Source organism: Amblyomma mixtum, chromosome 1 (genome assembly GCF_055824585.1).
Source record: "Amblyomma mixtum isolate Tamu chromosome 1, ASM5582458v1, whole genome shotgun sequence".
Lineage (NCBI taxonomy): Eukaryota > Metazoa > Arthropoda > Arachnida > Ixodida > Ixodidae > Amblyomma > Amblyomma mixtum.
The window spans coordinates 160,383,708-160,406,984 of NC_143012.1; the positions used below are offsets into that span (position 1 = coordinate 160,383,708).

The 23,277-nt window shown below is 43.4% G+C and overlaps 1 protein-coding gene across 1 annotated transcript; it reads left to right on the forward strand.

Annotated features, from left to right (window-relative positions):
- The first annotated feature begins 541 nt into the window (after positions 1-541).
- On the forward strand, positions 542-14,581 carry LOC149369540 (carbohydrate sulfotransferase 14-like). Its single transcript, XM_089575886.1, has 2 exons — positions 542-1,173; positions 14,326-14,581. Exons 1-2 carry the CDS (start codon positions 542-544, stop codon positions 14,579-14,581), a joined length of 888 nt encoding a protein of 295 aa, XP_089432012.1.
- The last annotated feature ends 8,696 nt before the right edge of the window (positions 14,582-23,277 follow it).

Here is a 23,277-nt window from a genome sequence, read left to right on the forward strand (position 1 = left end):
GATTTAATCAACAAATGGTCTACTCAAAAACTTGCCACCGTATTATCACGGCTGGGGCGTGAAGCATGAATCGAAATATTTTATTTATTTATTAAGCACAATGCCATCGAATAGCATTAGCGTCTGAGTGGAAAACCTAGGCAACAAAAATAAAACGAGAACGGGTCTAGAAGCAGTGACTATGTACCATGTAGTTTGAAACACAGCAATATATTGACGCTCTTGACGCCGCGTAATCTATTTCGCAATTTTCGAGCAGCTTCTGGTTTAAACATGTTCTAAATAACTGAAGACTCAGAGACGAACGATGTTCCGTGCATGTCATATTATGCAACGAAGATATGTAATATGGCGCAGAAAGGTACAAATCACATCACTCTTCATACAAATTTCACAGTTATGCATGTGATAAAAATTTGTCACTTAACTTTTCCCCGACGTTTGTAGCGCTGCGGCAATGCCTGCTTTACTTTCTCATAATGATGCTATTTTACCACATTGTTGTTTTCCATTTTCCATGCAGCTTTCGCGTTGCAAGTGCATGACGTACGGTGATCACGCCCCTTCCTCGTACCAGACTGCTGCGAAAGAAGAATGTGACGATCTCGCTTCAAGGGTAGCCAGGGTACAAACGGTGTGCCAAAAGTACCACGACACGCTCTTCCTGAACGACTCTAACGACGACCGTGCGTTCTGGAACTTTCCAAACCGCTCAAGAGGAGTGTGCACGTTGCATCTTGTGGAGAGCCGCCACTTCGGCTTCTGTCCAGTTCCCAAAGCGGCCACTTCTAGCCTCAAGACACTTATATTGGTGGCTGAACAGGTGAAAGATCCAGGCGATAAGGCCGACGATATTTCGCTCGAATTCGAGAGGTACCCGGCCGTCGTTCCGAGCACCTACTGGAGGAACAAGCTTGGTCGAGATTACGCAACGGCAATCGTTGTTCGTCATCCGTTTGAAAGACTTGTGTCGGCGTACGTGGACCGAGTCCGCACCACTAGGTTGTGGATAGACGGAGCTAAGAGGGTGTATCGCAATGGCTTCATCGGCAGTGGCCCTAACGGCACATTCACCTTCGGCGAGTTCGTCACTGATATACTCAAGGATCCAGTCGAAACTTGGGACGTCCACTGGGCCCCTCACACGCCTCGTTGCCGGCCTTGCAGCTTCAGGTATGCTTTTTTTCAACACCGCGATTATTTGTGAACACCAGTTTAAAGAATATTTCTTCCCTGTGCACTCCGTTGAATACAATGAAAGGATTTGACAGCTGCTCATGCCGATAAAGAGCGCTAGCTGGCATGGCATGATTCTCTAAAGAATGATGCAGCCCGTGCCGGATGCCCATGCGGTGTCCCACATACCGCAGAAAATTCGCTTTCTTGTATTGTTCGTTTCTTTTAAAAGATCGTGAAAAACAAATATTGAGGACTCACTGTAGGCACTTCAGTACTGAGAGGACCTGTATTTTTGGTGAGGGAAGAAACAAATTTGTTAAAAGCGCTAAAGTCTAATGTAGCTTCATCATTGTTTGTACATACTTTTTTTGCATACCTTGTTCAGCAACCACTAAGTCCCACAATCACTAGAAAATCGGCTGCCGCATTCACTTCCCTCGAAACACTCGTTTCCTCATAGGTTAGTCTGCCTGTATTAAAATCAAACTGTAAACAAACAAATGTAAAAATACAGCAGATCACCTCAACTACGTTAGAAACATTTCGACGCAAAATAATGAACGTCAATTGGGAACCAGTTTTTGCTGCATTGACTGCTGACATAGCGTTTAGTTGTTTTCTGAAGATATTCGCTTGTATATATCGAAACAGTTTTCCGTACAAAGATGTAAAGAAACCAAAACGAGCTCGTAAACCCTGAATTACCTCGCATATTCTTCGAATGATTGCCAGGAAAAATTCCCTCTATCAGAAGTTCTTACAAAGTCGCAGTCCAGAATCGTGGGCAACATTCAAGAGGTACCGAAACAACCTGAACTTAACTTTAAGAAAAGCGAGGAATGCATATCACCTTAACATGTTCGCTGGCTTGACGATCAAAAGAAAGTTTGGAATAGGTTGAATCGAGTCTTAAACCCTAACTCTACAAATACAATTGAAAGTATTACAATGGAAGGCATTAGTTATAGCGGACTCGCACTCGCAAATAAGTTTAATAGCTATTTCAGTGGACTTGTTGATAGTGAACACAATAATATGGCATTGGATTACATTACGAATCATACAAGTAACAGTATTTTTATAACATGTTGTGACGAAAATGAGGTGCTTAATATATATAAAGGCATGAACAATACAAACAGTGAAGATGCTTTTGGACTGAAAATGAAACCTGTTATGTACGTCTTGGACATTATCTGCCCAATTTTAACTTATATTTATAACTTGTCTTTGACTACCGGCATTTTCCCTTCGGACATGAAAATAGCAAAAGTAGTTGTTCTTTATAAAGGTGGTTCGAAAAACGATCTTGGTAATTATAGACCAGTGTCTATATTGCCTATTTTTTCTAAGGGCTTCGAAAAAACAATACATTTACGACTTTCCAATTTTCTTGAAAAATACAACGTGATAACTCCAAGACAGTTTGGATTTAGACCTAAGTCCTCTACTGAAATGGCTCTCCTGAAGCAAAAAGAAATAATCTTAAATAACATTGAATGTAAACAAATAACCCTTGGAATATACATAGACTTCTCCAAAGCCTTCGATAGGATTCATCACGAAACTCTTCTTCTTAAACTTTCTGCGTACGGTGTCCGGAACAAGGCACTATCTCTTATCACCAGCTATTTAACTGACCGATATCAGTACGTTTCTATAGATAATCATCGCTCTACTTATAATAAAATAAAGCATGGTGTACCTCGAGGAAGTATCCTTGGTCCCTTATTATTTAATGTATATATTAATGACCTAGTACAGATTGACTCCGAAACAGAATACGTAATTTACGCTGACGACACTACTTTATTTCTGTCTGACACCAACGCGAATGTTATAGTAGAAAAGGCTAACAGCGTGTTGGGCAAACTTAACTCATGGTCTGAAAAAAATTCCCTACTAATAAACACACGGAAAACAAAGGCGATATTTTTTAGAGCTAAAAATGTCAAACGGGCTGTACATTCAGATTTAGTATTGGGTGGCAATATGATAGAAATAACTAATGTTGTAAAAACACTTGGCGTTCACTTCAATGAATTTATGCTATGGGACTACCACATCGAGCAAATGGAGAGTAAGCTAGCTCGCGTTGTCGGCATACTCAGAAGGTTAAAGTGCATGATACCTACTAGGACAAAACTTGTTATTTACCATGCCCTCTTTGACTCTCATGTTAAATATTGCCACTTGGTCTGGGGTACAACGACGCAAACTAATATTCAGAAGGTTTTGACATTACAAAAAAATGCAGTCAGAACAATTGCGGATGCCACATACTGAGCACGTTCGAGTGCTCTATTTGCAAAATACCGCATTATGGATGCAAGGGTTATTCATCAGTACCGTGTAATTCAGCGGTACAAATCTCAGGTACATTGTGACACCACATTTTTTGCTGACCTTGCGAATCTACGGGAAAATACCGCTGTTCACAACACAAGACACTACGAATATTGGTATGTACCTTGTCCACGCACAAATTACGGTTTTCAAACTCTCAGGTATGTGTTGGCATCTTTCCTTAATAGTAACGCTTTCACTAATCAATCCATTCTTTCCGTTTCATATAACGCTGTCAGAAATATGTTCTTACAAAAGAATGAATCATATCCAACTGTAAAATAAATAAAGTGTCCATGTGCTGTGATTAAACTATCATTTGCGTGTGTGTAACAGTACCGAGACTATTCTGGTGATCTGTTATGAAGATATTGTACATAGTTATTTCATGCATTCTCTTGTTATTGTTTTACTGCTGTCTGTCATCGCCGTGCCAAGCCGCTACGGGAGATGGGAGCTTTGTCAAGCCGCGTGCGCGGCTTTTTTTCCTTTCTCCTCAGCCATTGTACATGACTGAAATAAATGCAGTGAACTGAACTGAACTGAACTGGTTTCCATATCTGGGCGTGGCAAAACCCTAGCTCATCTAACGTATCTTCGCTAAAGCGCTCACCATTATTCTAGCAGCTGTTTTCATTTCATCACTGATTGTGTTTCGGAGTAGGAGTTTGCCCTCTCGTGCGACAGAGCGTTTGCGAAGCTCATTCTGTAAAGTTTAATAGGTTTCGCTAAGAGTCTGTATATTATTTGCTGCAACTGAAGTGGAAGTTAATCGGGCAAACTGGCAGCCAAACTATCAACGTGTATTACAAGGAACTAGCACTAACGTCTGTGACTTAAAAACTTAGGAAGCCTCGCGTTCTACACGTGCATTGACGCTCCAAGTTTAGTACATTGTTAGAACTTCTTTATGCTCGAGAATTTAGAGCTATTTTCCGTGAGGACAACATTTGTTTTCTCTAAATGGCATACAAATTGTCTGGACAAAATACAGTTGGCGGCGTTTTCCTCAATTTTGAAGGGGAAGAAGACTATATAAGAGCATGAGAGAAGCCAACAGCCACAGAAACCAAGAAGCACAGGGAATGTTTCTTTAATTAATTTATTTTTTTGTGGTGTTGATGAAGTAAGAATATTACTGAATATGTTATCGCTTAACGCTAACTGAATAGAAAAGCAGAAGAAAAAACAACCACATGCCACCGGTGGGATCTGAACCCACGACCTCCGAATTACGCATATAAGAGCATGCTATATAGTTAAGCTACGTCAGGCACCTCACCTGCTCTTCTTGACAGCAGTAAAATAGCATGAGTGAAAGATTATCCATTTCTTTCATCGACGGCTATACCTCTTTTTGAACTGCTCAAACAGAATAAATCGGAGGGAATAAATGGTCAGGCACACGTCGTGTTGGCTGGCCTTCTTTTAAAGGCCGGCTCAGCGAGGTCACCTCTTTTCTGCCGTTCACTCCGCAGCCAATCAATGCGTGTTAACATGTTAACTCACGCCTCAGGCGGAAAGAGGTGTATGTCGTAATAGCTGTAGAGTTGTTGACTGAAATTTTATTCAAAATACGTATACTCTGGTGCATTCGACAAAACATTCTTAGTCGTGCGCAAAATGAAGCCTAAAGGACACAGAAGTCGCTGGTATTTGGTTTTTGTTCTTAATAGACATTGAGTCTGTGATGTTTCCGGTTTATGGATATTTTTGGCTCTAAAGCTACATATAATGCTGCAAGATTTCCCCACTCGAGTCGGACTCGTAACAACAAGGCAGGAAAGGACTCCGTGATCACTGTCTGCAGATCAACGCCAGTGTAGCACCGCCATTGAAATCCACGTAGGAAATTTGGGTTTGGTTTAGTTTATATGGCTTAATGTCCCAAACCGACTTAATGTAGAAACTGGTCCTGATGAAGCCAATGTTTCCTCCTACATATGAACTCTAGTGGGCACCCCTCCATTTAAGGTTACTCGATTTCGTACTTCCCAAAAACATCATTTCATGTGAATTTAGGTTGTCTGCCATAATAACAGCGGTGATCTTACAAGAAAACTAGCACGTTTCTTCAGTTCCCCTTTAAGAGTGGCTCACTTGGTATAATAAAGGCTCTTCATTCATTCATTCATTCATTCATTCATTCATTCATTCATTCATTCATTCATTCATTCATTCATTCAGAATTTATTTAAGACAACGAAGAGGTTGTCCAGGGTGACGTGGCAAAAGGCATACATTGCCTGACGAGGCCACGCCACCCGGATGACAGGCGGCACCACTGGCTACAAAAATCAACGAAAGCATTACATGATAGAACACACATTCAATATTTTTTACACAATATATAAGACATCCTTACAAAATACTGGCTTTCGGCGGAAAAACAAACAGCATACTTTAAAACACAATTCGACCATAGCAGTATTTACAGAACATACTCTAGTGATAGGTATACGTTCAGTTTTCATCTTTAAGGTTCATTTATGAGCATTGCTTTAATTAACATTTTGTATTTACGTATAGAGGGAGTGTTGCGTGCAGTATACAGAACAATAGGGTATTGATTAATTAAGTCAAGAATTTGCCATCCTAACCTCTCAAAACCGTAATTTGTGCGTACACGAGGTGTTTCCATACATTGTTTCCGAAGTTCGTATGTGCTAAGTTTAGTGTGATAGGTGGTTTCGAAGGTTATTTTGTCTAGTTTGTACTGGCGGAATATTTCCAGACATAGTTTGTATGTGTGCAGTTTACTTATTTCTAGTATTCCATAAGACCTAAACAAAGGCCGGCAGCTGTGCAATAACTGTATTTTCCCAATAGCTCGTAATGCCCGCTTTTGAAGTGCAAGGATGGAATCTCGATTTGTCTGTGTCGTCTTTAACCATACAAGGGAACAGTAGCTTAAACGGGAATGTATTAATGAATAGTATATTTGCCGTTTTATGGACGCCGGGAGATAATATCTCAATTTGTTTAAAATGCCAACCAGCTGACATAGATCACTGCGAAGCTGATTAACATGCGAGTTCCAAGAGAGATTTTCTTGAAACAGAACACCTAGAAAACGAATTTGCGAGCACTGTTTCAGCTGAGTGTTTTCAAAGTTTAAGTTTAGGTTGTGAGCAGCTTTTCCACCTTTTGCCCTGAAGAGAATGTATTTGGTCTTACTAGCATTTAATTGCATCCTGTTTAGTTTTAACCATGTACTCAAGCCGGTCAACCAATAGTTAGCCTTTCTTTCGAGCGCGTAGGGGTCAATACCTGAGAAAAAGACATTCATGTCATCAGCGTACAACACTAGGTTTTCGCTGCCTGGTATATTCACAATATCATTCAGGTATAAAATAAAGAGTACAGGTCCGAGAATAGATCCCTGAGGCACACCATATTTTATTGTTACGTGTGAGGCTGCAGCATTTATGACAGTAAATTGCTCTCTTGACGTTAAATAGCTCTCAATTAAGGTCAACGACACGCCACGGAATCCGTAAAATGGAAGCTTTCTTAGTAGAACATCGTGCTGAACACAGTCGAATGCCTTTCTGAAGTCGAGGAAAATTCCCAGGGTGTGTGCTTTTTCTTCAATGTTGTTTAGAATTTTTTCCTTTATCCCAAGGAGTGCGGTTTCTGCTGATCTATCTTTCCTAAAGCCAAATTGCTCATCGGCTATAATATTTTGCGCGGTGAGAAATCGGACGAATCTTTTGTTTATAACCTGTTCGGCTACCTTTGCAAATACTGGTAGTACTGATATAGGCCTATAATTTGTTAGTTCGTTCGCGGGGCCACCCTTGTGCACAACAGTCACTTTGGCCAGTTTCATTTTCTGCGGAAAAACGCCCGTAGATAAAATAATGTTGCAAATGTGAGAGAGCGGGCAACTGATTATTTCACCTACAGCCTTTAGAGGTATCGGTTTAATTTCGTCTCCTCCGGGAGCACAGCCATTTTTTAGTGCCAGAATAATATCCAGCACTTCACGTTCGTCGGTGGGTGCTAAAAACAATGTGTTTGCGGCGTTTGATACAATGAACTGCTCGCACGGTAAATCAGCTGAATTCTCATCGCATGATCCGACTGAAATGAAATGGTCATTAAATAAATTTGCGACTTCGTTGTCAGTCATAGCATCGTTTTGATACGGAACCTTTTTGTGCTGGAAGTTTTTCGAGAGTACCTCCCTCACAGTTTGCCACATTAGCCGTGAGTTACCCGCAATGTCTGCAAACTTAGCTATGTAGTATTCAAATCTTGATTTTCTAATATCTGCATTTAATTTGTTTCAAACTTTTTTAAACAGTGTAAAGTCATTTTCATGCTTGGTATTCAGGAATTTTTCAAAGAGCCTGTTTTTTTGTTTGATTCTCATATGCAGTTCATGAGTGATCCAAGGCTTCCTTATCTTTTTTCGTTTTACCCATGGCTAGAGGGGAAAACACTTCTCGTATGCAGCCATAAAGCAGGAAATAAAAGCCTCGTACGCTTTATTTGCATCTGTTTCCATTAAAATGGAGTCCCACCTTTGATTTGAGAGAAGATATTTGAATTTGCTGATATTTTTTTCAGAGTAATGACGGATAAAAACTGGTTGCTTATTTGAATTAGGCCTTTTGTGAGGTAAAATGCAGTAGATTGGCAAATGGTCACCTAAATCGCACATCAATACACCCGATTTGACGACGTCAGGGGGAAAGCTTGTAATGCAAAGGTCTAAAGTACTTTGACAGGTAGGAGTAATCCTAGTTGGCATTTCTATTAAGTTACAGCACGCGTATGACACAAGCAGCTCTTGCAGGCGCGAATAGCCGGAGGTATCTGATGAAACATTGAGATTAAAATCGCCAACAAAAGCACACTAGTTTTAACTCAAGACTTAGTTCAAACAGTTCTTCCATACAGTTCAAGAAATGGTTCAAGGATCCAGATGGCCGGCGATAAAACACTCCTAGCAGGATGTCATGAAGTTGTACAACGACACATTCAATGTTTTCATTTATAATATTATATTCTGTGAGTGCACTGTACTTGAAGTCTGAGCGAATATACATCGCAGTACCACCACCACGTTTGAAAGCGCGACATACGGATATGCAGTCGTAACCATCAAGAAAAGCACACTCATCATCAGAGGAAAACCACGTTTCAGTGAAACAAAGAATGTCAAAAGATTGGTTAAGGTCATTTAAGAATAAGTCTACCTTATCAAGTTTAGTTTTTAAGCTTCTAGCATTGAGATGAAACAAAGAAAGTGTGTCTTTTTTTGAGAAAGCAGGTTCACAAGGAAGGTCAAAACTTGAGCGCATCATCTTGCACTAAAGAACAGAAAGAACGCCCACATCGTGGGGTGCTACAAGAGCACGTTACTGCAAGTTGATAAGATCTTGCTCAATGCGAATGACGAAAGCGGGGTCGCCGGTCTGCTTCCGCAGCAGAACTTTTCCGTTAGCATGCCAAACGTATGCGTAGCCATTATTTTTTGCCCATTCTTTTGTCGAGGTTAGCAATGTGCGGGAGAGCCGCGTGATATTTTCGCAGATAAACAAGCTTTTCTCTTTTTGCAGCAAATCTCTCTTTGCCAGCCAAGCGTCACGGTCCTCTTGGCTCAAAAAGCCAGTGATAATAGCTGGCGTTTTGTCGGCCTTCGCTGGCAGCCTATGCACGGCAGCTGTATCCTTCCTTGTTACATGCGGTACATTCAGTTTGGTAGCCACATCGTTTATCTTTTCTAGTAGGTCCTCATCGTCGGACTCAGTGACACCATGTATTTCAAGATTTAAGCGGCGACTTCGCCACTCTAAGCTTTCGACTTCACGCTTTAGGTGAGCAATTTCATTTGCCGAGTCCACCCTCTCAAGTTTGTCTACACGCTGGCAAAGTTCTTTGGTGTGTTTTTCTTGATCAGTCAGCCGGTTTTGAAATTCGTCAAACTTGTCTGAGATTAGCTGCACTGATGCTTCTAGATCATCAATTCTTTTGGGCAAAGTTAGGAGAGCGTCAAGTTCAGTTTCAATTTTGAGCAAACGAGTTAACACTTCCTTTTCTGCACTAAGCTTCTCATTTCCATCATCCAAAATGTGGCCATGTTTGCATGTATTGCACTTCCAGTTTTTTTTTACACGTTTTGTTTGCCACGCTTCTTCGGTTATACCAGAACAGTCGCCAAAATGAAAATTAAACTTACATTCACAGCAGTTGGCAGAGGGCACATTTTCAGGCACAAGCGAGCGGCATGTAATGTACAACATCTCGACATGTCGTGCGGTGCAAAGGCAAATACACTTCAAGAAAAGAATGTACTCGTGGCAGCAGCGGCAGGGTAGGCAACAAAACCAAGTCTAATCCTTATAGGTAAAGACGACCAACCTGTAAATATACAGAGTAGATTTCACTTGTCGTGCGTGCCGGTGGCTGCCGGTGCTGCCAAATGCGAGGAGACGCCCCCTCGCTCCTTGCTTGTTCGTCAGTTGTCGCTGGCGTCGGTGATGCAGGTGGCGATTTGCGTTCCCCAGAACTGTCTCGCTTCCACAGCGAAAGAAAAAACTTCGGGCGACGAGCGGTTTTCAGTTGCACCAGCGCAGCCGGAGCTGATCTCGGCGGCCAGGAACTTTTGTCCACAGGCGAAGGACGCTGTAAATATAGAGAGTAGATTTCACTTGTCGTGCGTGCCGGGGGCTGCCGCTGCTGCCAATCACTGACTGATTAATTAAAAAAATTATTTTCCGGCTAAACCTACGCAAGCGAGCAAGACGTATTAAAGGAAAGGTGACATCACCATGGTGCCAAAACAGCAATTCTAAAATTGCTCATTTGAAACCATGATCTTCCTTCGAGCCATACATTTCAAGACAAAGCCATGCCATATCTTAAATCCCCTAGAGCGGTAGTATACTTGTCCTTGCACTAAGCGTATTCATTTCAGGAGCCGGCATTAATTCAAAATGATAACACAGCCTTGTTTCCTTGCGGCATTTCGCCGCGGCTCTGAATAAACTTGCCAAAACTGGACAACGATTCAAGGCTTTAAAGCTGTGCAATGAAAACTGTATTTTTTTTTTGTTGATGGCATGGGTTTCGATGCGAATGACCGTTAGCAGTTTTTTTTTTCTGTATGAATGGGCACTACAGTAACACAGCCCAAAAAAACAGAGAAACATTAATTTACAGGCGGTGCCTTTGTTTCAAGAAAGTAAAAATTACATTCTCATTAGCTAAGCTACATTAATTATAGAAAGCGATCGTATCCTGATCTTTTCTGAGGATTCTTGTCTGAGGATTTTCCGTCTATGCATTGAGCTGTATGCAATTTTTGCGTGCCAAATTTAGTGCGAAATCAGTTGTAGCGTCACCCCATCCCGGATATCTGCGTTGAAGCTAAGCTTCCGCTCCAATGAACACCTCTTTTTGGGCTAGTTGGTGCATAATTGAATAAGAGGAAAAAATAGCGCCAAACCATGCACACCACAAGAAAGGAACGAGGGCGAGACACAAGCGCTTGTGTCTCGTCCTCGTTACTTTCTTGTGGTTTGCATGGTTTGGCGCTATTTTTTCCGCTCCAAGCGAGCATCCTCCACGCGTCGAAGCACCACCTTCCAGCGAACTCTTCACCCCACCCCCTAGCTGACGGCTGTCTCCGCGCCAACCGCAACCCCCCCCCCCACACACACACACACGTACACGCACAACATCGGTGACCTTACCCTCCAGATGCGCCACCCATTACCCAAATCTATCATCCACAAGCGCCGCCTAGGACAAAAAAAATCCCTTCTCCCTCCATCGAGCATCCATGCACTAAAAGCCCAGGTAGCAGTGGAACGAAAAACAGACTGTCAAATCCACTCCACGATGCAGTGAGAGGGCAAGCTGGTCTCCAGACGCACCACTGTCCTTACATCCACCCCGTTAGCCTGGTAGCAACCCACCCACCCACCACCTAACTTGACCTGTGCTCCTACCTTAATACTATACAAAAATTCTATTGCGTGTGTGAAGCCAAGCTTTCACCAAGCATTGGTTTGGTTTGGTTTATGGGGTTTAACGTCCCAAAGCGACTAAGGCTATGAGAGACGCCGTAGTGGAGGGCTCCGGAAATTTCGACCACCTGGGGTTCTATAACGTGCACTGACATCGCACAGTACACGGGCCTCTAGAATTTCCCCTCCAAAGAAATTCAACCGCCGCGGCCGGGATCAAACCCGCGTCTTTCGGGTCAGCAGCCGAGCACCATAGCCACTGAGCCACCACGGCGGCACCAAGCATTCAGTAAAGAAAAAGACATGAAATTAATCACACAGTAAACCTACAGTATTAATTGGCGGAGGTGAACAAGGCCACGTTTGTGGCAGCACAGCTGGTGTGGGGCTGGGCGACGGGTACAAGAGCGAAGAGATGAGGGTCACGTGACTCGCTCGGTGCGGCGGGTAACCTGCACGGTCCAGGCGGCGCTGCAGTAGTCCTACTGGACAACTAATTAGAAATGGCTGCTTTGAGCCACTTGGGACGCTACGAACGCGAGACAACATTTTGACAGGTTGAAGGTCCACGTTTGGCTGAAAGCATTTCTCGCAGCCACAGCAAGGGAGCGAAGTAGGTGTCCTGGGTCACTTTGCTGTGTTACTGCGCGAAATAGTGATGTCAGTAATCGAGGGTTCGTGCTCCCCGCCGCCGGAAACAAAACAGAAGTTGGCTTGCTGGGTTGCTGTCTTGTTGTGAGCTTGTTATTTGACCGCCTTGTCCTCTCCAGCCGGCTAATCCTATAAATGCGGAGACCAACTGGAGGGGCCGTTGGACTCTTAATCTAAAGACAGGGGCCGACTATTTTGTGTGCTCTTGTTTGCCTTTTAACCCTAATCTTCAGGACTATATCCCCCCACCATATATATATATATATATATATATATATATATATCTGCACCAATGCCCACCTGCGTGGCATTGACCCTGAGATCTAGCCTCGCGAGGTATCTGTGCCTCCCTACGTGACTTCGCTCCATGCGCCGGGATTTCACCTCCAGCGACGGTGGCAGCCAAGACGCTGACGCGGCGCCGAAGAATTGTTGGCTTGTCGGATTCTTCACACATGTTTCACACGCACACATGTGTTTTTACACCTCCCTAAAAATTATAGATGAGGCAGAGTCTTTCAAATGTCGATTGAGATGATTTGCGCCCAGCAACACGGGCTGAACATCAACGTAAAAGACGGAAGCACTAGTATGAGTCGGTAGAATCTTTAGTCATAGCAAAGCATCAAGCATTAGCGGTGTGGCATTAAGAGTATAAGCGAGCCAGAAAACAAGCTGAAACTACCGTAGAGAGGGCGCAGCGACTATATACAGATGCCCTTGCCTACAAGCGTAAACTAATCTTGAAGCCTGCAACGGAGCGCGCTGCCGAGGTACGGGACCGACAAGGTGCAGAAACTACAAAGCAGAGAGATTCTTCCACTGGAAGCGACTCGCTAGGCTAAGGAAGTTTAACGAAAGCGGAAAGCTGAGGAGCGATAGCAGCAGCATGTCGCCGCTGCGGGATTTCCCGATGCATCCAACTGGCCATCCGTGTTTCAAGCTTTTTGAACTCCTCATGACAATCTATGATTGGATTTCAGGAAAACATTCTTGTTAGGGGAATCCTGAACCATGATTATTCCAAAAACCGTCGCTTTGTAGAACGGTTGGAAACGAGAATGGCTTCTCTTTAACAACCCTGCAAACAGGGTTACAGCTGATAAAAAACTTTATGTAGACCTAATCTTTCACAACAGGTCGATAATCGAACGCGCTTCATGTCGGTCATATTACATTACCGACACACTAATAACTTTGGCATTGTTAAAACCTGAGCATTGTTTTAGCAATGCCAAAGTTATTAGTGTGTCGGTAATGTAATTTGACCAACATGAAGCGCGTTCGATTATCGACCTGTTGTGAAAGATTAGGTCTACACAAAGTTTTTTATCAGCTGTAACCCTGTTTGCAGGGTTGTTAAAGAGAAGCCATTCTCGTTTCCAACCGTTCTACAAAGCGACGGTTTTTGGAATAATCATGGTTCAGGATTCCCCTAACAAGAATGTTTTCAAGTCAACCGCAGTTTGACTTGGAAAAATACCGCTAAGACTTCGAACATTCTAGAAATAAGATGTCAATAAAACACGTTCACCAAAACTTCTCAAAACAGTTTTTCATAGGCAGACTGTTCTTCACAGGGGCGTATAGGTGCTATCGTATATATAACAAATGTACTCACATGGATAAATAGATAATTTTTTTGGTGTGTGGCAGTCTGTTTGCCTAAACAAGTGAACGTTATTTGGATTCATACTTGCTAGCGCTTAGTGAACACACGGGACAAGAACACAAATACACAGGACTTGCGTCTGTCCTGTGTATTTGTGTTCTTGTCCCGTGTGTTCACTAAGCGCTAGCAAGTATGAATCCAAATGCTTTCCAACTAGCCCAAGTTTCCGCCTTAATAAGTGAAAGTTACACTGCCTTTTAAAATAACAAAGATGTTCAGAGACGAAACTTCGGCATTTCCCCAAATGCTTTCAGATCTTCAGCAAGATTACTTTCTGTGGGTGCCATGCGCAATTGGACTCAATTTTTTATAAACTTGAGCGATAAGCTAAGGAGAAAACACGTTTATCAAAATTCTTCCGGCAATAATCTCTCTTGTCTGTCTCACAAATACTTGAACTCGTTTGGCGCAGAGCTTAAAAACTCCTCGTCTTTTCAATTGTAATGATGCACTGAGTGTGTAAATAAAAAACAACTTTGCTTTCTCTTTGACCAGGTATGATTTCATTATCAAAGTGGAGACGCTCGAGCGTGACCTGCAGGACCTGCTCCCGAAACTCGGACTCACCGGCTGGAAATTTCCGAAGAGGAATGCGAAGAGTCCCCGGAAGGCCTCGGACGCAAGGCGCGCATTCGCTCGCCACTTCTCAGAGCTCACGCGACAGCAGGTGCTGCAGTTGCACGCCATCTACTTGTACGACTTTGAACTGTACGGGTACAAGCTGGAAGGGTACACAAGTCCTGTCTTATAAACTTTAATACACAGATTGTAAGATCTGCGTCATGTGTCATATTGTAAGATGTGTCATAAAATATTGTTTGAAAAGAAAAAAAACCTCTGCAGATTCACGGCACTGCCATGTCCTAATTCTAATCCTTCAGTTAATCTTGTTCAAACAGGACATGCACGATATTTAAACATCAGGTCTGCCCATGAAATACAATCCAATACGCGAATATATAATGAATATATATAACGAATATATAATGAATATATAATGAGTATATAAATACAATACGCGAATATATAATGAAAAACACATATTCAGGGCGCGATATGACGTATAAATGAGAGATTGAAGTAGTGTTTACGCGATAGCATACACAGATCGTTCGGTCGAAGAGCCGTCGGCGTAGTCGGCCCCGCCTGTCGAAAATAATCGAGCAGGCGAAAAAAATCGTATCGTGGTACTTTGTGGTCCTAATGATTTTTGTTCGATTGGTGTGTGATAAGCGATGGCAAGTTAATGAAATAATTGTAATTAATTGATTGATAAAACCAACGAAGACATTAGAAGAGGGTGTTCAAGTTGTCAAAATGCTCAGAAAAACCAATGCTTAATGACGCGAATGAAGAAATTTTTAGAGTGTATAGTTATCAATAAATTAATTGAAACAATTGAAAGAAGAATGCGTTCAAACGTGCCAAACGGCTCAGAATGGAAACTATAGCCCACTAAGCTGCCGCGTAATACCCTTAAGGGCCTACTTGACTGAAATTTTGCAAAACGTAAAAAGGTTGTTCTTTAAGAGTACACCCCTGGGTTATGTCACCCACAAAAGATTGCGCTCCAGTTTGAAGCAGCTAAGATGCGAACGGCAAGCAGAAAATTGGAGCTTTCAATACCGAGCCTGGAAATAAAAATATTCAACTCCTTTCCCAGCAAATGGTTGTTGAGACGTTTGCGAAGTTTCGCAACTGATGCGGAATTTGAGCGCAGTTCATCAGCTGTTTCACCAGCTTTTCGATAGATTGAGGCTAAGAATTCTACCAAGACATGCATGTACAATTACAGACAACTTGTTAATAATGCGAAAGCATTACTATCCTATGTCGGCGGCTTTCTGTCATGAAAACCTCTTCCGCAGCGATTGCAGGAAACTAAAAATGTATTGAAAGAATGTCGTACGCCAAAAAAGGACGAAACAGGAAGGAAAAAACACAGAACAGGAAAGAGGCGCAACTTCCAACTTTAATAACAGGAAAGGAAACCAGGCGCTCTTTTATAGCCGCTGAGCTGCATGAGGGTGCGTGAACTAAAAAACAAATGCGGTGGTGGACGAGTGATAACAACACTACAACACAGCACAACAAGTCATAGGGAGGTCGCTATTACAAAAGGCATGTTGATAACTCATTGCGAGCGTGAATGATAGCACAGGTTGAACGATTATGAATAAGGATAAGAACTACCTCTAAGATATTAACAATCATGAAACCGATTGAAGGAAGCAGGCGGACTTTGCAAAGGGCATCTAAACGAAACCGTCCAAAAACCGTCCAAAAAGCTTTGAACCTCAGATGAACCGCTCAGCCTTAATTGCCATGGTTCGTAATGTAGGCAACCATATCAAGGACAAGGACAAGGATCGGGCCATTGGGGAGGGATTTGAATGCCTCAAAAAATCGGTTAGTTCGATCCCAACCAGAAAGCCGCCCATGAAAAGGATTGCAGAGTTTATGAAAGCATCCGAACTTACAGTACTGGAGGCCGACAAAGAGGGCGGTTTTGTCGTCATGACGAACGGTGACTTCAAGGAAAAAGCTACTCAAGCCATTAAGAAAAGCTTCAGGCCTGTCAACTTTAACCCTGCGAAGCAAAAACGTGCGGCACTGAAACTACTGGCCCGAATGAACCTGGATACATTAGGAAAGGCTGTCAAGAATGCTAAGACAGGACACCTTGAGATCTTCTTTTCAGGAAAAACGCACAAGCCGGCATGCCCTCTACGAAGCATTGTGTCTGAAAGAGATACGTGGCAGAAAGCTGTGAGTGGATTTCTACGACGCCATTTGGACAGAATAGCGGGAGGGGATCCCTACCGTGTCCGAAGCTCAAGAGAAATAGTGCAGGTCTTAGAAGAAGGAAAGCTTGCTGCTACTACCGGATTTTCTATAGACATAGAAGACCTTTTTTACTCTGTGCCTCATGATGGTTTGTTCGCGGCTGTTAGAGAACAACTGGAAGAATACGGGGAAGTAAAGTTTCAAAATGAAGTGGGGCTCACAGTAGAGAACTTTTTAGAACTCTTAGTGTTCTATCTTAATTCCACAGCTGTTTGTTTCGAAGAAAATATTTTTGTGCAAAAGCAAGGAATCTGTATAGGGTCGTCAGTTGCTCCAGTTTTGTGTGAAATTTTTCTGGCTTCATTTGATCGACGACTTGAATCCAGTTTTTGCGGCACAGCTGTCTCATGCATTTTTAGATACGTTGACGATTATCTTGTTCTGCTTGATGTGCCGGCCCAGTGTGAATCAGATTCGCATATCGAAAACGTACTGACCGCATTTAACTCGAAGTCAACGTCCCTGAAGTTCACGCATGAAAAGGCAGATCATGATTGTATACAGTTCTTGGATTTACAGATTTCCTTTACCAACAACCACGTCTGTTGGATGTATCAACCTCGCTCAAAGAAGTCTCTGTTAGCCTACGATAGCGCCCACTCTAAATTAGTAAAACGAGGAATAGTTTCTCTTTGCATTAGGTCGGCCCTAGAAAAATCTTGTCCACACAAAATCAGTGAAAGCTTCCAGTATCAGATCAGAAGAGTTATGTCAGCAGGTTACCCATTGCAACTGGTCACCAGTGTGTCTGAAAGCCTCCTTCAAAAAATGAAGAAGCCGGACTACAAGGGGGAGTTTGGAAACAAACCTGTGCAGGTCATACCTTACCTGCATGGGTTTTCGCACAATTTGAAAAAAGTGGCTTCCAGGCACGGAGTGCGGCTGGTTTTTTCAGCCCCCTGCAAACTGGCAAGCATATGTCCGATGGTGTCAGGAAAGCGGGTCAAAAAGGCCTGCACTGTTAAACATCAAACAGTGTTCACAAAATGTACCACTAATGTGGTATACGAGATCCCTTTGACGTGTGGCAAAGTATACGTGGGGCAAACGGGACAGTGCTTCAATGAGCGTGCTCGACAGCACAATGTGACCCTAAAAAGCAAGACGGGAAGCAATCTAGCTTTACATTGTAGCAGGTGTAAAGATTGTTTTCCGAAATTTCAAGAGACCAGGTTTCTAGCCAGGGCAAAAGAAAAAATCGAAAGAGAAGTCATTGAGGCTTTTTATATTGATCAAAGAAAAGACAACTGCGTTAGCACGCCTTCTGTTCTCCTCACCAGAAGTGAACTAGCTTTTTTGGACGGTTTCGTTTAGATGCCCTTTGCAAAGTCCGCCTGCTTCCTTCAATCGGTTTCATGATTGTTAATATCTTAGAGGTAGTTCTTATCCTTATTCATAATCGTTCAACCTGTGCTATCATTCACGCTCGCATGAGTTATCAACATGCCTTTTGTAATAGCGACCTCCCTATGACTTGTTGTGCTGTGTTGTAGTGTTGTTATCACTCGTCCACCACCGCATTTGTTTTTTAGTTCACGCACCCTCATGCAGCTCAGCGGCTATAAAAGAGCGCCTGGTTTCCTTTCCTGTTATTAAAGTTGGAAGTTGCGCCTCTTTCCTGTTCTGTGTTTTTTCCTTTCTGTTTCGTCCTTTTTTGGCGTACGACATTCTTTCAAGACAATGTACCAACTAACCCGACAAAAAGTTCTACTAAAAATGTATCGTCTCAAAAGTTGGTGTAATCGAAGTAGGGTGATATGAGGATGCTTTTCAAAAATTTTCCTGCCGAACGGATGATTAGTTAATTAATTAGAGCCAAAAAAGTGATCAAACGTGGGCGTGTCTGGCCGATGTGTCGAGTTATGTACCACGTGATTGGCTCACTTCAGCGGAAAGGTGGGCGGAGGTAACGCGTGGCGCGAAATTTGAATGTCCGAATGGAATACCGAGGGGAAATGTTGGGGGCTTTGGAGTTAATCGAAATCTGATCAATAATAAATTACAGAAACTGCAGGAGTGAATGAAGATGAATTAAGGTGCATTAGAGCAAACTAAGGTGAATTAATTACAAATTAAGCTGAATTAATGTGGCTGTAATGCTGCTTAATGATACATCGAAATGAATTAAAGGTGAAGTAGAGTGAAGCAATTGTGAATTAAGTGTGAATGAAATGAATAAATTTCAAAAAATGAATTCAACGAGTAACTGAGGAATACTTGCCATAACTGTGATTTCAGGTAATTAAGTATGGATTAAATGTATTAATTTTAATGTAAATGCTAATTACAAACAAAGTAAGGTGCATAAACTGTGGTTTAAGGTGAATTCTGTGATTCGATTGTCATGCTCAACGTCACAATCGACATAGAGGCAAATAGGAGCAACTAGAGGCGAAGAGGGCCAATTAGAGGCGGCGAGGAGGCGTCAGTCCTTTCCCATTACTGCAATACCGTTTCTGCAGTGCCCTCTAACGTTTCTTTTTTTTTTTCACACATATTCCTTCTTCAAGAAACACTGCATTATTGTCATGAAGGAAGCTTTGTGCTCGGAGAAATAGATGGATATATGCTCGACTTGCTGCACTAGTGCCAGTTTCACAAAGAAAGAGGTCTATGGAAGTATTTCCCGAGGTTGTCACAAAGGACTTCCACCGGTTGCCTCGCTCATGGCTAAGAAAGAACTGGCGGAGAATAAACTTTTTATATATGCTGGCGGTTCGCAGTGGCGAACGGAGGCGGCTATGCGTTTTGGCCCGAGCGGTGCAGATATCGAGATCCGTCGCCTCCGAACCGGAGCTCTCATTGCCGCCGCACAGGGGTGGCATTGGAGGAGGAGCGCAGAGAGCAAGTGAGTTATCAGGAGGTCGCGGGAGATGGCGCCAGGAGCGCGCGCAACTAGAGCAGCGCGCTGCCCCGGCTGCGGACCTGGTTACGAGGGAATACGGCGACGGCGACGCCGCAAAACGCAGGAACGGGCGCCAGAGCTCCGCTGTAAAACTGGCGCCATTACCGCTCGCCGGAAGTGACGCATGTCTTAAACGGGAGTCCGGACAGTCGGAGCGTCTGCTTGATGCGGCTCGTGCAATGCGTTGGCACCGGTAGCGCCAGCAACACTTCGCTCAATAAATACTGCTCATATATATGAAAAAACATATCTTCAAACACATAACACGCATCTCAGATGGGAACAAACGCCGCAGAAGAAGTTTTGAACGTGTTTTATTTGATGTGCTACTTAGACTATAAAACTCCTCGTGCATTCTCAGCGAAGACGATCGCGCCGCGATCCTAGTGAGCGTTGTTTGCCTGGAAATATTCGATTACAGCATGTGCAAGAGGAACTGCTACGTTCCTCTCGGACGACCAAGTGTTCATCTGCTTTCTTCAGCATACACTGGTCTACGTAGCCTTGCCGGCGGCAGCGCGACAAGCAAGCCACCGACGTCTTCGCTGTGCCAAGCAAACCACCACCCGAGGACGCGCCAAAAGTTAAACAAACCGCGATGTTGTATGCCCAGCATTTTGGCCCGCTTACAAGGTGTGCGCGACACATTTCGAGAGGAGGACGTAGAAGAGAACTGGAAGAACAATCGCTTTGCTACCCTCCACGGGGGAAAGGGGTGAGGGGATAAAGAAATGAAAGAGGAAAGATAGATATTAACAGAAAATTGAAGACACTGTGAAAAGTCAGCGTTCATTAAAGGGATGGCTTGAAACTAAGGCACGAGCGAAGAAAACGCCTGAAAAGTGGTGCCTTCCAGACAAATGCGTAGGCATCAAAAGAAAGCCTCCTTGACGTTACCAAATTCTTTATAACAGCTTGTTCAGCGCAAAAGCGTTACGGAGCTTGCGAGGCGGAAAAGCCAGCGTCGTCGTCACTGGCTTCGACAGTGTAAGGCTACTGCGGCTCTGCTATGGCCCGCCGCGTGTAAGAAAAATTTCAGAGACACCAGACAGCGCTCCCCTAACCCGTATTCATAAGCTCATATTCATAAGCACCTTAAGCCGCATTCAACACAGGTATTCTGATCGAATTCTGAAGTCAATGCCACAATCGACCGACTGGGCCATGTGCCGACGTCGGCGTCCGGAAACAAGTAAATAACCGTGGCGACCGGTTACGTGAATCAATACGCCGAAGCAAAGGCCTTAATTCCGAAACGTCACAGCAGGAGAAGTTGCGAAATTGTTTGTGGAATGCACTCTCATACAACACCTCTTGAGGTAATCAAAACAGACTGGGCGACAGCGTTTACGGCCTTGCTGGTTCATGATTCTGCGCTACACTTAGACAAGCCACCGGAGTACAACTGCGTAGTATCTGCAAATGAACGGCCTCGTAGAGAGCCTTATCAAGGCGATTGTTGACATGTCTGCCTTGTCCATCATCGTAGAGCACAAAACCTGGGCCTCATCCTACCCTACTTTGTCTTCACCTCCAACACCAGAGTGCAGGAAACCACACCTAATACGATGCCCACGGGACGCTGTCCACAACCACGTTTGAGGCCATGCTACTGCCGAAGACAACCTCGAGGCCTGCGTTCATCTTCAGTGCCCAGAAGACCGACGGCTTGAGCGGCTACACATCAAGGACCAGCAGATTACCGACGCCATTTGAAATACCAACCGGATGATCGTGTATGGACAGCGAGATCAATACGCCGGCGCGGACTGAGCGAAAAGATTCTTGGCCTTTACTCTGGCGCTTTCAGTCAGCGTCACCATTATGCAGAGCACTCGATCGGTACACTGCCTTGAAAACGAAGCGACACCTCGCTGCATATATAAGCCTGCGCTGGCTGTGGCCAGGAGAACCGCGCCCATGGAAAAAAGACTACTTTTCAATTTCGGTTTTGGTTCTCCGCTGTGCATTTTTCGAGCATTCGGAGCTTACTTTGACCGATCATCCGTGGGTCGAGGTAAGAGAACTATAAATGTGTTCCCGATGTAGTCACTCGCATCCCAGCGGCGCCGCGTACGCTCTGTACTTGTGCATGTGTGCCGAAATGCTTTCTATGCGCATTAATGCACGCTTTGTGTTCGCATTTTTTGTTTTATCTTTTCATTTTGATGTGTTCATGTTGCAAACACTTTTCATCGCAAAGTCTCATGCCGATTCTTCTTGAGGAGGTAGGTAATGCAGATACTGCATATAAGACTCTTCTATCGATGCTTACAGCCGCAAACAGGTGTCTTTATCGCTTTTTGTGTGATGCGAGATGAGACCAGATTTGTCTGGAATAATCGCAACCATGCACAGCTGACTCTGCGTTGTGTAGATTTTAGTGGTTGTTTTGCTTGACCTATGTTGCATGTTCATTGCCAGCTTTAAAATGATTGCAGTCTTGAGCGGCCGGGATTCTGTTCATTAATCAGCGCCGACTACGCTTCTGGATATCGGGGCCACTGACTTCTTCAGTTCTTTGGGGACGTATATCAACCCAATAAAAAATTCCTTTTAAAAGCCTTTGGGTGCCTTCTTGACTGCCGTAAATAAAGTAGCAAAAAACTCGTCAAATACTACTCCTCTAATGACGTTCTACGTTGTCGTCACATTTACAAAGGCATGCAATTTATCTGCTTAAAAGCACCAAATGCAAAAGCCTGCTCCAAACCTGCAAATTTTTGGGGCAACTAAAGAATACATCTTAGGAAATGCTTTCAAGGTGCATTGAATTTGGGTATGAGGACACGCAGCTTCATGCATGCCACCTTCAAGATGTCTACAATATTTCTTCGGGTATGGCGCTCTTTTCTATTCGGTGGCACCTGAGGCAAGAAATGCTTTCAGCCTACTTCGAACAAGAGTAACACATGAGCCATGGCGTTCTTTGGCGAAGCTGTACTTTTTCTCTGAAAACTAGATCAGTAACATCATCATCACACTATGAAAGGGTTGATGAAAGCTCAAAATTATGTTATAATCCTACCTTTCCACTGCCCAGATTTGTTCCGTTCTGTATTGCAATAAAAAAATAGAGATTGCACTGAGCCGACCCTGCTTCCCGATTAATTTTTCGGGAACGCCTACTCACTCTGCGAAACCTAAAGGCGCAACAGGTTCCGAATTTATTTTTAGTGATTCTTATATCTGGTGTTATTCGGCTGCAGAAACTTTCTTGAGCTCAAAACCATTTTTTTTAGTTTTCTTTAAGTAGAACATCGCCGAATACGCCACTATATTTTAGCGCATAGCTCTTAACTTACTAGCGCCCAGCGTACTTTTAAAACTACAGTTATTTTTTTATGATTTCAATACCAAAACTTCAATTTTTCTTTTTAAACAGGTCATGCTTTTGTCAACAGGTGACTGGCCAACGTCCCCTAAGAAGGCGCGTTTCCTGTCCCCAGTGTGTCATCTTTCTATGGTGAAACTACAGGATATTTCTTTTCCCGCAGAATGCACAATGCAAGAGTGTAGCCACTATGGCCTGCGCCTAAAACAGAATTGAGTCTGCACGTTTTGAAAAGCCGTGGTTTCCAACAGCACACGAGAAACAGGAATTTTGTAAGCCAAAACTCCTTTCCTTTTACAACAGTGGTATGGCAGGTGTCAACCTTTCAGACCAAGCAGTCAACTGCTACTACATCGGCAAC

What these genes read in the sequence shown, in the direction of transcription:
- LOC149369540 (XM_089575886.1), top strand. Translation starts at nt 542, where the DNA reads ATGACGTACGGTGATCACGCCCCTTCCTCGTACCAGACTGCTGCGAAA. An exon ending in TGCCGGCCTTGCAGCTTCAG is followed by an intron (nt 1,174 to 14,325) that starts GTATGCTTTTTT and finishes CTCTTTGACCAG; the next exon opens with GTATGATTTCATTATCAAAG.